Below are 18,539 nucleotides of genomic sequence, written 5' to 3'. Positions count from 1 at the left end.
GAAAAACATGATAATATATTGCTATCCATTTTAAATTGACCTGAACCCAAATAACGAACCAAGTCCACAGTGTTAAAGAAAAAGACATCTAGTGTTATTTTAATATCATTGTAAAGTACAATTGCTACTTGAACAGAAATACATAATTACAATCTATTTTAAACTGAAATTAGCCCAAATAACGATTTAAAAAAAAATTGTCCTTAGTTTTAAGACATTACATCGAATAGTAAATCACTGACTGCGTGGATAGATCTAAGAAAGTTTGTTTTGTTTAACGACACCACGAGCTGAGTAGTAAGGGAGAGCATTCTTTGTCACAGGCGGAAGTGATATATCGTTGGTAACTTCATCCTTGCTCTGTGGCAGCACCTTCTTGGTTGGAAAGAGGACAGTGTACGCTGGAGGAGCTGTGTCCGTCCTTCCATCTGAGATCGTTGACATGGCGGGTTTACGGTTGGAACACGAACGGTTTCGGCGATGTACACGTCGGTAAAAGAACACAGTGATTAGTATAATGACGATGATGATGACGACGCCGATGCCAACAGTGACTCCACTGATTATCCCAAAAACTGCTTTAAATTGGAGTACATGAATGCGATCTCAAACCGACTTCATTGTAAATTATCAAGTGATATACATTGTGTATATATATATATATATATATATATATATATATATATATATATATATATATATATATATATATATATGCGTATGTGTGTATGTGTGTCTGTCTCTGTGTGTGTGTGTGGGGGGGTGGGTGTGGGTGTATGTGTGTGTCTGTCAGTGTGTCTGTCTGTCTGTGTGTGTGTGTGTGTGTGTGTGTGTCTCTCTCTCTCTCTCTCTCTCTCTCTCTCTGTGTGTGTGTCTGTGTGTGTATGTGTCTGTGTGTCTGTGTGTGTATGTGTGTGAGAGATAGAGTGTGTGCGTGCGTGCGTGCGTTCGTGTGTGTGTGTGTAGAGAACCACATACCAGTTGTTTTGCCATATTTCTTTATTGCACGAGTTTATAGTGCGCAAGAATATCATATCACGAGACCACGTAGCAGTCGAGTTGTATAAATCTAGTTCACTATAAACGAGAAACTTACCTTCCTGATATTTCTCTTGATAATACTTGATGCTGATTTGTGAGGTTGAGAGGACATCGCCGTCGTAGTTGTAGAAGACCGTCATTGTGCCCTCCGTACTCGTGTAGTACTCAGTGCTTCCATCACAATGCCTCTGAATTATCCGTTTACCTACAGATAGAACATAACAAAACACAATTGAAAATAAAGAAGAAAACCAAATCAAAACAAAAACAAAGCAAAACAAAATAAAACAAAATAAATAAGCAAACAAATACGTAATGTCAAATAAAGTGAAATGGTGCAGAATAGAACAGAACAGAACAGAACAGAATAGAAAGGAAAGGAAAATGAACAAGCCAGAAACAAACTTAAACGAATAATAAGTAAAAAAAAAAAAAAAAAAAAAAATAATAATAATAATAATTTAAAAAAAATATATAAAAAAAAAAAAAAAAAAATAATATAAAAAAAATAATAATAATAATAATAATAAAATAAAATAAAATAAAATAAAATAAAATAAAATAAATTAATATAAAATGTAAAAATATGTATAGACAGAATTGAAGTGAAAGATTAAAAAAATATATATTATATATGCATTCATACTTAGTGTGGGTTGGCCCCTACCCAATAGTTGGTTGCCCCCAGCCTCATAAAAAATCCTTGCTACGCCAGTGACCTCTATACATATACACACGCACGCGCACGCACGCACACGCACGCACACACAAAAAAGTCGCATACCATTGGCAATACGTAGTTGATCGTTGCAGACCATGGTATTTCCAGAAACGGATCTGATCTCAAGATGAATGGGAAGATTTGGGTTCGATGGTCGGATGAACCATAGACAATACGACGTGAAATGGAAGAATCAGAAGATATTTATGATTATATGTCCGGACCCAGGAGGAATTGGGTGGGAAAAGGAACACATCATACACCCGTGACGGTTGACAACGGAATCGAAAGAAAAAAACGAAACAAAGTTTGTTTTGTTTAACGACACCACTAGAGTATATTGATTTATTAATCATCGGCTATTGGATGTCAAACATTTTGTAATTTTTACATATAGTCTTAGAGAGAAAACCTGCTACCATTTTTTTTCAAGTAGTAGCAAGGGATCTTTTATATGCACCATCCCACAGACAGGATAACACATACCATGACCTTTGGAATACCATTATTGTGAAAATGTCAAACAACCATGCAATTTTGGAAAATATATCTCTAAAACTAAAGCATGTATGAATTGTGGATGGCCTCGTTGGCCGACCGGTTGAGGTAGCGGTTTAGATTGAGGATGATTTGAAAGTGGATGACTGTAAAGACGGTGAAAATGAACTGAGTGAAACAAAGAGAGTGACGCGGAGATCAAGGCTTGTGAAAAGACCAGCTGATGAGCCGGTGTGGAGCATTGTGGAGGGAAGAAAGGAAAAGCGAGAGAGGAGAGTGTCGGATGAAAGAAAAACGGATGAGTGTAAGGTGAATGAAAGAAAAGTGAATGATGGAAAGAAGAATGAGATGAAAAGTAAAAAGAAAAAAGAAAGATGGATATGTACTTTAATTATTTTTTTTATCTTAATGCTGCTATTAATATCTCTAAATGTGAATGGACTGAGGGATATTGACAAAATGAATGCAGTTTTTGCAGCTATTAAAAGTAAGCATAGTTATATTACATTTCTACAGGAAATGTTTTGGGATGATAATTTTATTGAGTTATAAACATTTATGGGATGATAAAACATTTTATAATTATTGTCCTAATAATAATAGAAAGGGTGTGGCAATATTAACATCAAAAGATTGTCAATATACATTTACCGTTGATAGTTGTGATAATGAAGGTAGGGTTTTGAATAGTAATGCTAATAATAATAGAAAGGGTGTGTCAATATTAATATCAAAAGATTGTCAATATACATTTACCGTTGATAGTTGTGATAATGAAGGTAGGGTTTTGAATAGTAATGCTAATATTGAAGACGTTGATTACAATTTTATTAATGTATATGCACCAAACAAAACGGATGAAAGAATTATTTTCTTTAAAAAATTGGCTAGTTTTATAAAGGGTAAAAATAATATTATTGCGGGTGACTTTAATGATTTTTTTTTTATCCTTCTTTGGATATGGGTGTACATAATAATAAAACTTATTTGAAATCTAGCAACTCTTTACATTATTTTATTAACAATTATGGTCTTGTTGATATTTGCCGTTATAGGAACCCAGGCAAGAGATAATTTAGTCGTCAACAAATTGTAGAAAATATAATGAAACAGTCTAGAATTGATTTCTTCTTAATTTCTAGAAGCTTATTGCAGTTTGTAACAAATACATATATTTCTTACACTGCATTTAGTGATCATAATTTTATGTTTTAAGCTTGATTTTTCTCATATTGAGAGAGGTCAAGGTATTTGAATTTTTAATAATGAGTTATTATATGATGAATGTTTTTGTGAAACAATTCTTAATGTTATTAATGATGTATGTCAATGTCCGTTACTGCAATCTGAGCCACTAGTTTGGTGGGATAATTTAAAATATAAATTGAAAAGATATTTTGGAATCAATAAGCGTACAGCTGAAAATGAAAAATATTATTTTATTCAAAATGCATTAAAACTAGAATATGCTAGATTATCTGTCAATAAAGATTATGATATAACAAAATTTACACATTTGGAAAAAGAATTACAAAATATTGAAACCATTAAGTGTAAAGGAGCTATTCTAAGATCGAAAATACAATGGAATTTTGAATCAGACAGAAATACTTCTGTTTTTTCTTAATTTAGAGAAATCAAAACAAGAATCTAATGCATTTAAAGAAATTAAAACAGACAATGGGTTTTCTAGAAAAACAGAAGATATATTAAACTTTGCCCAAGATTTTTATTCCAACTTGTATACTCAGGAAAATGTAGATATAGAAAAAGAAGCTGAGTTATTAAATTTAATACATAATAAATTAAATGATATACAAATTTAAAATTGTGATAAAGATATTTCGATAGAAGAATTGACTGATGTTTTAAAAGGAATGAATAAAAATAAATCTCCTGAGATGGATGGTCTTACAGTGGAATTTTATATTAAATTTTGGGATGTTTTAAAACCTTTATTTCATAAAGTTGTGATGTCAATTGAAAATGAAGAGCAGTTATCAAGAAGTATGAAAAAGGGAGTAATTAGTCTTTTTTCTAAGAAAAAAAGAGATAAAACAGATTTTAAAATTTTTAGACCAATAAGTCTTATAAAATTATTTCAAGAGTTTTAGCTAATCGGCTTAAACAAGTTATGTCATCGATTATTTCTCCTGAACAAACTTGTTGTGTTCCAGGAAGGTATATTACAGATAATATTATGTCGGTGCGGGATAATATAGATTTAGTTGAGTTAAATAAGGATAAAGGTTTTATTGTTAAAATTGACCAAGAAAAAGCTTTTGATAGACTTTCACACAGCTTTATAGTAAAAGTTTTAAATAAATTTAATTTTGGAAATAAATTTATATCATGGATTAAGGAAACTTTATAACGATATAAAAAGTTGTGTTAAAATTAATGGACATTTAACACCTTTCTTTTCTATAACTAGAGGCGTTAGGCAAGGGTGTCCACTTTCTCTGATGCTTTATGTTATTGTAGCAGAACCGTTAAATAGTTTAATTAAGAATAGACATAGTAATGATGGAATTAGAATAACAAATGAATTTAATTCTTTATTATTTCAGCATGCTGATGATACTGCTATTACAGTTAAGGATACTCAGTCTGTTGAGGATGTTTCCAATACTGTTAATATTAATTTTGTGTCTCGCTACTGGTGCAAAGGTCAATATTCATAAGTCAGAAGTGTTCTGTATTGGAAAGGCTACATATAATTATTTATCTTTTAATATTCCTGTGTCTATCAATAAAGATTGCGTTAAAATTATTGGTATATATTTAGGCCCAAATAACAAATTATGTGAAAGATTGAATTGGAAAAATAAAATAGATAAATGCTTTAATTAGTCTTTGGGGTAAAAGGAAAGAAAGAAAGAAATGTTTTATTTAACGACGCACTCAACACATTTTATTTACGGTTATATGGCGTCAAACATATGGTTAAGGATCACACAGATATTGAGAGAGGAAACCCGCTGTCGCCACTTCATGGGCTACTCTTTTCGATTAGCAGCAAGGGATCTTTTATATGCACCATCCCATAGACAGGATAGCACATACCACGGCCTTTGATGTACCAGTCGTGGTGCACTGGCAGGAACGAGAAATAGCGCAATGGGCCTACTGCCGGGGATCGATCCCAAACCGACCGCGCATCAAGCGAGCGCTGTACCACTGGGCTACGCCTCGCCCCCTTGGGGTAATAGGAAGCTTACTTTAAATGGAAAAGCTACGGTGTGGAATACTCTTTTTATCTTCTAGATTTTGGTATATAAGTACTATTCATGTTCCTAAATGGGTAGAAAAAGAAATTCAGAGTTTGTTTTGTAAATTTATGTGGGACGGAAAAATACCATTAATAAAATATTCTACAATTACTGGTAATAAAATTTTGGGTGGATTAAATATAGAAGATGTTTCTTTTAAAAAGGTTGCTTTTCGTGTTAAGATGCTAAAGAAATATTTTGATCATGATTTTCAAGCTGTTTGGAAATATACAATGTCTGAATTTCTTGCAAAATATATGAATATGAATTTATCATATAATATTTTAATATAGTTTTAAATGAATATTATCTAGTAGCTATTAACCCGTTTTATGCTGAGGTATTGTCAGCATGGGACTTGGTCACTAAAGGTGAACGTTATTTTTCCATGGATTTAGGTGAAATATTTACTCAGCAACATTTTGATAATCCTTATATTAAGTATAAAGATAAATTGTTATTATTTAGTTGTTTTTTTTTTTTTATTGAAAGTGGTATAGTCACTGTGGTTGATATTGTTTATGAAGTTATACCGGGTTTTTTTTTCCTGTTTCTGCTGTTGTAGAAATTATTCAGGAAAAATGTCCTGATGTAAATAAAGCAAATATTTCTTCTGATTATTTTGTTATTATTAACTCGCTTCCAGATGAATGGAAAACAATTATTTTGAGTGAGAATAATAACGTATCTTTAGTTAAAGATTTATTATTGATTTATAATAATGAAATAATAAATTCAAGTAAATTCATTGTTACAGTAATATACTCTTTTTTAATTGATCAAAATTTCAAATTACCTACATGTTTAGAAAAATGGAAGGGTTTATGTTTTAATCCATTCATTATTGTGATAAATGTCCTGAATTCATTGATTTAGATTTTAAAATAGCGCATAATATTATTTATACATATTGTAAAATGTATAAATATGGTAAAGTTTTGTCCAGTCAGTGTCCAGTTTGCATGAAATATGATCAAGATTTGTGTCATTTGTTTTTATATTGTGATGAATTGCGTGACTTAATATCAATCTTTAAAAATGAAATGTGTCTTGTAATGTTTCAGAAAACGTTAGAAGGTAACAAGGTTTTTCGTTACAACAGCTAAAAATATTGTTACTCTTTGGTTGTTATGTTAGAATACTAAATTGTCCATATGATTTCTTAAACATTATATTGTCAATTTATAGAATATCAGTTTTCAAAGACTTATAATAGCTGAATTAAGAGGGTCAAATATCAATCTTGTTAGGTTTTTGAAGCACTGCATGCGCCAGTTCTTTGGATTACTTCTTAAAGGGACATTCCTGAGTTTGCTGCACGTTTTAAGATGTTATCGACTAACAAAAACGTTTTAACGATTGTAATTATATATTTTCTACATACAAAATTAGTGGCTGTATATTAAACCTGTTTCTGATCGTTCTAATATTTGTACTAGGTTAAATTTTATTTTATTTCTAAAAATATAATTTTTTTGTACGTACGAAATTATTTGAAGACAAAATCCAGTTTGGGCTTCTTACAACTATTAAGACGACCAGAAACACATTGAATATACAGGCACTGAGATTCTAAACCAGAAAATATATTTAATATGTAAGTTTAATCGTAGAACTATTTTATTAGTCGGAAAAATCTTACAATGCAACAAACTCGGGAATGTCCCTTTAATCAATATCCTTTTCAAAATAAACTTTCTATTTTTACTAACAAGTATATTAAAGATAATAGGTTCCTTGACTTGAATGATGATGTATTAATCTTTAAATAGCCTCTTAGTATTAGCAACCAATATTCCTTAAATGTTATAAGAAATTTATAACGTTTTAAATAATTATAAAAGTGTGTTTGGTGTGAGTCAGTGAGTGGTGTGTGTGTGTGTGTGTGTTTATTTATTTATTTTATAATATACATGTTGTATTTATTTATGTATTATGTTGACATTGTAAATAAAAAGATAAAGAAGAAGCGGGCTGTCAAATGTCATGCGATCAGTGCAATAAGTTCGAATCCTGCCAACTGACACTTTGTGTTTTTAAATATTATGTACGTTTGCTTATGTTGCTCCTATATTTGTATTTGTATTTTGTGTGTGTACAGTCAAGCTGCATATGACAATGTCAAATAATAACTTGATACACATTTTCTTCAAAACGTGGGGTGGGACGTAGTCCAGTGGTGAAGCGTTCGCGTAATGCGCGGTCGGTCAATCCCCGTCTGTGGGACCATTGAGCTCTGTCTCGTTCCAGCCAGTGCAGCGAGACTGGTATATAAAAGGCCGTGGTATCTGCTGTCCTGTCTTGGGGATGGTAGATATAAAAGATCCCTGGTTACTATGGAAAAAGTGTAACGGATTTCCTGTTTATGACTATGTCAAAATAACCAAACTTTTGACATCCAATAGCCGATGATTAATAAATCATTGTGCTCTAGTGATGTCGTTAAACAAAACAAACTTAGCTTGTTTCAAAACGCGCAAAACAAGCTGGAACGGGAAAACCTACTTGAAAATATATGGGTATATATAGTTAGCACGGTCTGATGCGACCAACGGTGACATTCCGCACATGGCGACATCGTCTGGTGTCGTTGTAGTGGTGGTCGTAGTAGGCAAGGTTGTAGCGGGCGTTGTAGTCCTTGATGCAGCCGTGGTTGTAGTCGTAGGCCAGGCTGAGGTGGAGGTTGTAGGCCTGGCTGTAGTCGTGGTAGTAGGTCTCTTTGTAGTTGCGGTTGTAGGCCTGGCTGTAGTCGTGGTAGTAGGCCTCTTTGTAGTTGTGGTTGTAGGCCTGGCTATAGTCGTGGTAGTAGGCCTCTTTGTAGTTGTGGTTGTAGGCCTGGCTGTAGTCGTGGTAGTAGGCCTCTTTGTAGTCGTGGTAGTAGGCCTCTTTGTAGTCGTGGTAGTAGGCCTCTCTGTGGTCGTGGTAGTAGGTCTCTTTGTAGTCGTGGTTGTAGCTGCAGTTGTAGTGATTAGCGGATCGTCTGACAAACAGAAACAACGTGTAAATTAACAATTCTATACAGAAATAATTTCAACATGTTTCGAAATAAATAGCAAAAACGTTCCTATCTTCAAATTAAGACCTCAGTATTTCTCTCTCGCTTTCCTTTGCTTTATATTCGCTGCAATTTTTACATGGTTAGATTTCCCCATTTTTTGTTACATATTTGATAGTAATTGTGCATACACTTTTATCACCTGGGTAAAATTTGTATATTTTTCATCATTTTAGATGAAGTGACGGACTTCGACAGCCGTGGTGGCCGTACTCATGACGGGTGCCGCCGATGGGGCAGAATATGCTCTCTCTTTTGCGAACACCTAATATCATAATTGGTTTGAAAGTGATTCATGTGTACATGTCATCACAGCTATACTTATTCCAACGAGGTTTCTGCTGAGCTAGGTTTTTGTTTAGTAAACTAGTCTGTGAGTGGCAGTTCTCTGTTGTGCGGTGTAGAAAGGATGTGTTGTTCGGTAAAGGATCTCCTCGGGAGTGGCTGTCCTCTTATAGACAAGGCACTGGATAGATATTCATGGAATCAACCACTATTTTGACGAATGCCCATTTGACTCTGTATTGTGTAAAGATGCGGTTTTGATCGTGGATAATGGTTTTCTCGTTCAGACTTATCATAATTATATTATACTATATTTTATAATTCAAAAGTTAGTTGTTTTCTATTTATTCAGATAAATAAAATATTATATTTATTAGTTTAGAATATTATTTTTAAATTCCAGTTTTATTACGTATCAAGATCAAGGTACGTTGATTTTAATTAGGTTATTGCAAGTCGTTTTATGAATGTTATTTTGTGTCAACAGATTTTCTAATGAAGGCTTAAAAGACAAAAACGTTATATTGCACCCGTCATGATTCTAATTATTAAAGGAGGCCTCTCAATATTAATCCATATAGAGATAGATAGACAAGCCGACATAGAGACAGATAGACAGACAGACAGACATATATAGACATTAAAGGAATTAAAAGCAATCAAAGACCAACTGTTTCTACTTTACTTTGCAAAAGAATCATCCTTGACCTTAAAGGGACATTCCTGAGTTTCATGCATTGTAACATGTTTCCGACTAATAAAATCATTTAACGTCTAAAATAGACATTAAATATATTTTCTTGTTTAGATTATCAGTGTCTGTATATTCAAAGTGTTTCTGGTCGTTTTAATATTTGCAAGAAGCCCAAACTTGATTTTTTCTTAACATAATTTTGTACAAAAAAAACATTTTAGGGAATAAAATGAAATTCAAACTAGTACAAATAATAGAACGATCAAAAACACGTTTAATATACAGCCATTGATATTTTATGCAAAACAAAAAATATTTGATATGTAATTACAATCGTTAAAAAGTCTCTGTTAGTCGATAACATCTTAAAAACTGCAGCAAACTCAGGACTGTCCCTTTAATGCATTTGGCACATTTATCCTTCAAAATACTGATGCCATCAAAATAGAACCCTTCTGGCTTTGCTCATCAACCACCCTTGTTTTGCAGCTTTCAATATTTCATCATTTGAAAACGGGTTCCACAAAAGTAGACTTTCACATTCCGGAACAGATAATAATCACTCGGGATCAGATCTGAGGGTGCTTTAGCTCATCCAAGCCACTCTTGTTGATAGACGTTTTGACTTGTGCAATGGAACATTGAAACGTTATTTCGGTACACCCAGGCCGTTAAACAATAGCATATGAGGAATTATTGTATAATAGTTATTTACAGTGACAAGACAACAGGAGTTCTTTGTAGAATATATAAAACATAATTCAAAATAGCTATATACACATTTTAAACACGAAGACACATGGTGACAAGACATTAAAAAATAGCAGAGAGATTTTTACAAGTCAGTACTTTTAAAAGGATCAAATGATATGTTTATCTATGGTTTACTCAATTTACTTTTAATTTCAGAAATGAATTTTGAATTTTACGGAGGGTGCTTATGCTATTACAAGTAAATAGTTCCTTGAATTTAAATGTGCTAGGTTTTTAAAAAATAATAGTAATATATCTTTATAAGCCTTTTGAATGAATGAATGCTTAACGACACCCCAACACGAAAAGTACATCGGCTATTAGGTGTCAAACTATGGTAATGCAAACAAATAAGGTGATGATCGATGATCAACATCAAGAACAAAATTCAAGATTTAAATAAAAAACAGTGTAAAGAACTGTGCAAAAGTACAAATATTACAGATACTGACTTTTACTCAAAATTTCAATCTGTGCTGTATTGGCCATTCTCAAAGAGAATGTTGCACTCCTGCAGAACGGTGAGGTTACAGCACACGCAGGGGTTATAAGCCTTTTGCGTGTATTCATAAAATAATTACATTTAGATAAGTAGTGATATTTATCTCCAATATCATTTTCTTCGCACAATGTACATAATCTGTTTTCCTGGGATGATATTCTAGCGTACTGTTTCTATGGATAAATAGTGATTATGTATTCTGAATTTCAGGATGGCCCACAGTTGTTCGAGTAATTTTATATAGCATTTTTCCAAATTTAAAGTTTGTTTGAAAATAAAATATATTTTGCTTTGGATGTAGACTCGATGTTGTTATGCAATGTTTGTAGATACTGATCTAATTGCCTTCGTTTCAGGGAGTAACAGAACACCAGCTGTCGACATCTGTCGTGTTAAAAAAACTAAATCTGCAAAACAAATTGGGTATGGCGCCATAGCCGTTTTACCCTCCACCCTCATATACAACAACCATACACTTACGGAGTCCAGCAGACTTTACACCTTGTTTGGGGAGAAACTTCAAGAAGGTTTTGTATTCCAATCTGGTCAACTTGATAATTTTAGTGGGATAGGTAATCGTTAAGCAATATCTTGTAAATTTACAAACAAGTAGAGTCGAGCTGTTGATAGGACATTAGTATGGAAAAACAGACTTTCAGAAAAAAGGACCAACACATAATGGTTTACCAAACTATAGTATCAGTTTTAACTGTGGCTCATATATATATATATATATATATATATATATATATATATATATACACACACACACACACACACACACACATACATACATACAGAAATAGATAGACAGACATACAAACAGATAGGCATAAACAGCGCTTTAAAACTACTGAGTAGTGTCATCCAAAACATTGCTATTTTGTTCTCTAGATCTGACCGACAAAACCGTATTCCCCAAAATTGTATCTCTCACAAGGAAGAGGCGAAAGGGCGTTGGGCAAAGTCGTTATGGCTTCCATGATCCCCTATCTGGTACTCGTTCTTAGGAGGACTGCCGTAAAGCTAGAAATCCATGTGCACGAGGAGTTCGGGAATTAGCGTATTGCGCATCACGCAACACGCATGTACGCATATGGAAGCGCTTCAGTTGATTTCTATATAAAGTGTTGTTTACGCATTACGCACACTACGCAGGATGTCCAATCCCCACAACCCCGGCTGTAGGAGGACTGTCACTCCCAAGATTAGCTTAGAAAACCCAAACTTTCACAGGACAGAGCTGGAATATATACAGCTGTCATAGCATGCACTAATAACTTGCGCATTCCCCAGCACCCACCAGTTAGTGTTCATACATGTAGTGTTATCAATCTATTGTCAGAGTGAGACATGACCTACTTTTGTCTTGGTAGAATTTGATCTTGATCGACTTCATGGTAGCTGCTGTCTGTATGTTGGACTCCAAAACGACGGTCATGGAACCGCTGTAGCCGGTAAATGAGAGACGCTTCGACTCTTGCTGACGTTCGCAGAACGTACGTAGCACAGTGTTTCCTTCAAACAAAACACAAAGGAACGTTCGGTTAAAGAGACATTCCCGAGTTTGCTGCAATTGTTTTAGAAGTTTGCTTTGTTTAACGACACTTCTAGAGCTTATTAATCATTGGCTATTGGGTGTCAAACATTTGGTAATTCTGAATCGTAGTCAATAGATGAAACCCGTGACATTTTCTTTATGCAGCAAGGGATCTTTTATATGCACTTTCTTACAGACAGGAAAGCACACACCACGGCCTTTGTCTAGTTGTGGTGCACTGGTTGGAACGAGAAAAAACCCAGGTTGAACGGATCCACTGAGGTGGCTCCATCCAGCGACGCAAGCACCTCAAGCGCGCGCTCAACCGACTGAGCTAACTCCCACCCCACAATTATTTTAGATGCTATCGACTAACAGAGACTTTTAACGATTGAAATTACATATCAAATTGTTTATTTTTTTCTGCAAAACCTATTAGTAGCTGTATATTAAAGGGACATTCCTGAGTTTGTTGCATTGTAAGATGTTTCCAACTAATAAAATATTTCTACGATTAAACTTACATATTAAATATATTTTCTTGTTTAGAATAACAGTGTCTGTATATTCAATAAGTTTCTGGTCGTCTTAATATTTGTAAGTAGTCGAAACTGGATTTTGTCTTCAAATAATTTCGTACGTATGAAAAAACATGTTTTTTTTAAATAAAATGAAATTTAACCTAGTACAAATATTAGAACGATCAGAAACACGTTTAACATACAACCACTAATATGTTATGCAGGAAAATATATTTGATATGTAATTACAATTGTTAAAAAGTCTCTGTTAGTCGATAACATCTTAAACATTGCAGCAAACTCAGGAATGTCCCTTTAAACGTGTTTCTGATCATTCTAATATTTATACTAGATTAAATTTCATTTTATGTCCTAAGATGTTTTCTTTTGTACGTACGGAATTATTTGAAAAGAAAATCCAGTTTGGGCTTCTTACAGATATTAAGACGACCAGAAACACATTGAATATACAGACACATATATTCTAAACACGAAAATATATTTAATATGCAAGTTTAATCGTATGAATATTTTATTAGTAGGAAACATCTTACAAATTCAGGAATGTTCCTTTAAAGGGGATTTATCAAAGGTACAGGTATACAGTTAGCTCCCTTGTGTATAATGTCGTGAAAAGAATTCGCTTTTTGTGTTATGCACAGACCCATGTTTGAAGGCTAATTATTTGGAATGTGAAGTAAATTCTTAAGGTTAGTGATAGTCAAGGAGTTATTTTTAAAAATGACAATTGGTTTGTCACCAGCAGTGTGAACGATTGAACTGAAATGAAGCTCGGTACAATGGTATTCATGCACCGGGTTTTCATTGTGATAAAAGTGGAGCGCGATGAATTTGGGTAATATTCAAACCAGCTGATTTTGTCAAAAAATTGAATATTTATAAACTTTTATTCAAATGAATAAATCTTTCGCCGTTAAACATCTATTATATTCTAGTTATTCAACTGAGGATTTTTGTAAGATTGATGAGTAAAGTTTCTATAAATATATTCGTGATATCAGCTAACTCCCGCTTGGGTGTGGCTTGTATGGGTTTGAACATTGTGAAAAATGCACCCAAAACCATGCAGTTTGAGCATATTATGATGGAAGTAACACAAAATGTTAACTCAAAATATTTGAAATGAATCCTCTTTATAATTCCGACCTTATCCGTAATTTACTTGAGACTAAAAATACCTTTATCTCTCTTTATCTGTAAATCATAGATGAGCATTTAGGATGTAAGGGGCTGGAATGCATAAATGTCAGCTGAAGATTCACAAATAACTGTGGTCTTCTACCAAAATTGCATAATATCGACTTCCTTTCAAAAGTGTTTGTGTACAATGTTTCTTTTAAAATTATAGGCATTGGAAGATGCCAGCAACTCGGGAGTGGGGGTAGGGGAGGGGGGGGGGGGGCAGTGTTTTATTACTTTTGTCTATTTACTATTATTGTTTTTAGATTTATTGGTTTGTTTTCAGTTACATTATTTTACGTAGCCCAGTGGTAAAGCGCTCGCCTAATGCGCGGTCGGTCTAGGTAGTGCCTATGCCCGTGCCCCTTTCCTACTCCTGTAACAGGATAAAGATTATACATGTATATAGATAGTTAGAGACAGGCAGACACATGCACGCACATACGTACACACGCGTATGCACATGCAGAAAACAATTCCAGGTCCAGTAAGTAAACTGTTTTCTACTTAAGTGTGTTCTTACCGTCTTTAATAGTTGTTAACAAACTACAGGTCGCTTGTGGTCTGTGTTTAATGAAGGGTGGTCGAATATCAAGGTGAATCGGGAGTCGAGGGTTGGAGGCTTTGAAGACCCATCGGCAAGAAACTCTAAACATAAAACAGATTTTTTTTAGCAGGCATATTACAAACAATGATAACCCTAGTGAATATGAAATTATTATTTGAAAAGTATGGGGACTGTAAGGACAAACAAAAGAAATTTTTCGTCTCTGGTCAGCGTGCGCGTCGATTTTGATACTCGCGCGTTAACATTTTTTTGTTTTAATTTCCCGTCGTATGACTTCGATTTCTGCCGAAAATTAAAGACAGGTAATGGTCTAAGCCAACAAATAGACCGTACTTTAATAGACCAAGGTCTATATGCTGGCTTGCTTTAATAAACCAAGGTCTATATGCTGGCTTGCTTTAATAAAACAAGGTCTATATGCTGGCTTGCTTTAATAAAACAAGGTCTATATGCTGGCTTGCTTTAATAAACCAAGGTCTATATGCTGGCTTGCTTTAATAAAACAAGGTCTATATGCTGGCTTGCTTTAATAAAACAAGGTCTATATGCTGGCTTGCTTTAATAAACCAAGGTCTATATGCTGGCTTGCTTTAATAAACCAAGGTCTATATGCTGGTTTGGACCATTAACTGTCTTTAATTACCGGCCTAAGTGCTTAAGCCATTGGACATAAGGCTGGTAGATACTGGGTTCGCAACCCGGTACGGGCTTCCACCCAGAGCCAGTTTTAACGACTAATTGGATAGGTGTAAGACCACTACACCCTCTTCTCTTTCACTAACCACTAACAATTAACAACTAATTCACTATCATGGACAGACAACCCAGATAGCATACATTAACAATAATTACAAATAAGCACCAAAATAAGTTGAAATAAATGAAATGAATGAAATGAAATCTCTTTTTTTCTCTAAAGCAGGTCCTGTTGTTCTGAGTGAGTTGCATGATTTCAAAGTCGAAGTCATAAAAATTGCATTCACTACATGTATTTGGAAAATGTAAAGGAAAATATTTACGGGGGTGGGGGGAGTATATTTCTTCTTATTAATGAATAGGATATGGTATGTGTACAATCAGTCAGCGGGTGATCGTGACAAAAGCTATATAAAAAAAACACCAACCCTGATTTAACTCTTTTTTATGAAAGGTCATCTTTGTGTGGTTCTGGAAAATACGTTTTCTCGAGGAACTGTGCTTAGTCACGCCCGAGGAACCTTGTTCAAGTCACAGGTAGCGGTTGATTGTGCATTACTCGCTACTCTTTACCGACCCAGAGTGCGAATATTTTTTACATGCTCATATACCACTAGAGTTTTGAACATGTCCGTACCGGGGCTTGTCTCTGGATAGCCAGGGGCTTGTCCCGGGACAGAAACAAATTAAGGGGACAATTTTGAAATGTACATCCAAAAATTAAATAGTGGGCCTTTAACATTTTGATGCGCATCTCTACTTAATATAATTAATAAAGAAAATTCTACTCATTAAATTTGATCGCTAGATTAGATCGGGCGGTCAAAAAGAAATCAAATAAGATCGGTGGCCTGACTCGGGATGTGTGGGGGGTGGGGTGGGGTGGGGGGCTGGGGGGGGGGGGTGGTTGGTAAAGCTGAAAATGGGTAGATAAATGCATGAATGTGTGGATAAATGTATGAATGTGTGGACAAATGCATGAATGGGTGGATAAATGCATGAATAGACGGATAAATGTATGAATGGGTGGATAAATGCATGAATGAGTGAATAAATGCATGAATGAGTGGATAAATGCATGAATGGGTAGATAAATGATAAATGCATGAATGGGTAGATAAATGATAAATGCATGAATGGGTGAATAAATGCATGAATGAGTGGATAAATGCATGAATAGATGGATAAATGTATGAATGGGTGGATAAATGCATGAATGAGTGTATAAATACATGAATGAGTGGATAAATGCATGAATGGGTAGATAAATGATAAATGCATGAATGGGTGGATAAATGCATGAATGTGTGGATAAATGCATCAATGGGTGGATAAATGTATGAATGGGTAGATAAATGCATGCATGGATGGATAAATGTATGAATGGGTAGATAAATGCATGAATGGGTAGATAAATGCATGAATGAATTGAAAAATGCATGAATGTGTGGATAAATGCATCAATGGGTAGATAAATGCATGAATGGGTAGATAAATGCATGAATGGGCGGATAAATGCATGAATGGGTGGATAAATGAATGGATGGATATATTCGTAAAAGGATGGATAAATGCATGCATACATTTATGGAAACGCTGATGACTGCATGAAATCGCGTATGCGTTTCCTGTATAATACTATAACTCACTGTTCGGAAGGAGAAACGGAATAACGACCTGACTTTATTTTCTGCACATCGTAGTTCACCAAAAATGTCGCTGCGTCCTCACAAACGGCGCGCATTGATGATACAGCCACTAAAATTTTAAAAAGATGAATAGTATAAAGCACAACTTTCTTTCTAAACTTCTTAAACGTCGTTGGAGCCGAGTGTTCACCTGCGTCATGGTTACATAAGTACACACACACACACACACACACACACACACACATACATACACACACACACACGCATAATACACAGAGAGAGAGACACGCACACTAGACACACACTACACACATACTACACGCACGCACGCACACACATACACACACACTACACACACACCACACACACACGCACATATTAACACACATACACTACACACACACACACACACATACACACACACTACACACACACTACGCACACTACACTACACTACATATCAATAATATGGATACTATTTTAAAAAATGTTTATAACACTGGCGTGTGGATCGTACTGATTTTACGAAATTCAAGTTGTGTTTTTGTTTCCGGGTTAACATTACTAACGGGTTTACAGGCGGTATATAGACTGTTCCTGTGTCGGCATTCATGCATTACCATCGCTCTCGCTCGGGTAATACAAGAATCCTGACACTCGTTTCGTAAAACCAATACGACACACCAGCTAGTGTAATAATCTCTGTATACTACCTGAACACGCCAGTGTAGAACCAATAACTAACAACACTGCTTTTGTAATGGATCCCATAACGGTAAAACAAATACAACTTTAGGTTACGTATTCCCTTCGGTGGTCGCTAACTTCAGTTTAGTCTCCCCGGGTAGGTCACGACGTACGTCGGTTGAAATGTTGATATCAGATGTGAAATATTTCGAGATAAACTGGAAATCACATGACGTCACAAAAGCCAACGGGAGTCGAGTTTATTCTTGTAATTGTATAGTTTAATTGCACTCTGGTGTAAGAGTTAAAAATATAACGTTTAGTTTCCTTAACGACACAACTAGAGCACATTGAGTTACTAAACCCGACTGAGCAGTGGGTTTTTTCCACAAACATTTTACAAAAAGCCACTTTATTAATAACTGGGTTGGTATTTTTAATACTGTAAGATTTATGTATTTCTTTTATATACTGTGTATTAATAATATGCCATAAGCGTTGACCTTTAATAATCGGCCACTCTGACGTAAGTGGCGTGGGGGGGGGGGGGGGGGGGGGAGAGGGGGCGACATTCGTCGCTAAGGGCGCCAACTGGTTAACAACTAATAGCTTTGTAATAACAAGGCAAAAAACAACAACAAAAAACCCCACAAAAAAACAACAACAACTACCGATACTACGTGTTCATTAAAATTAATACATTCAGGATTAAAATTTTCATTATCATAGTTACAACTGTTATGTTTGCTATTTTATGTTCTTAAAAATAAATATCTACTTATAAATCAGGACCTAAACGTTGTTTGTCCCACCACCCACCCCAAAAAATACAGAGCCCCCCCCCCCCCCCCACACAC

At 34.7% G+C, this 18,539-nt stretch overlaps 1 protein-coding gene across 1 annotated transcript; it reads right to left on the bottom strand.

Moving 5' to 3' along the window:
- Window positions 1-910: 910 nt before the first annotated feature.
- On the bottom strand, window positions 911-17,837 carry LOC121377042 (integumentary mucin C.1-like). The gene is made up of 6 exons (XM_041504893.1): window positions 17,709-17,837; window positions 16,996-17,104; window positions 14,606-14,730; window positions 12,184-12,339; window positions 8,038-8,512; window positions 911-1,246 (listed from the first exon to the last, which is right to left on the bottom strand). The coding sequence occupies exons 1-6, from the start codon at window positions 17,764-17,766 to the stop codon at window positions 1,243-1,245; spliced, it is 927 nt and encodes a 308-aa protein (XP_041360827.1). The 5' UTR covers window positions 17,767-17,837; the 3' UTR covers window positions 911-1,242.
- Between the last annotated feature and the right edge of the window lie 702 nt (window positions 17,838-18,539).

This window comes from Gigantopelta aegis, chromosome 7 (assembly GCF_016097555.1).
Source record: "Gigantopelta aegis isolate Gae_Host chromosome 7, Gae_host_genome, whole genome shotgun sequence".
NCBI lineage: Eukaryota > Metazoa > Mollusca > Gastropoda > Neomphalida > Peltospiridae > Gigantopelta > Gigantopelta aegis.
This window is presented reverse-complemented; position numbering and strand designations above follow the sequence as displayed.

Bases quoted from the DNA above. Each gene is read 5' to 3' on its own strand.
- LOC121377042 (XM_041504893.1), bottom strand. From the start codon at position 17,766: ATGGGATCCATTACAAAAGCAGTGTTGTTAGTTATTGGTTCTACACTG. The intron at 14,731-16,995 runs GTGAGTTATAGT...TTTTATGTTTAG, and splicing joins TCCGTTTCTCCTTCCGAACA to AGTTTCTTGCCGATGGGTCT. The intron at 8,513-12,183 runs GTAGGTCATGTC...TCTGTTTGTCAG, and splicing joins CAAATTCTACCAAGACAAAA to ACGATCCGCTAATCACTACA.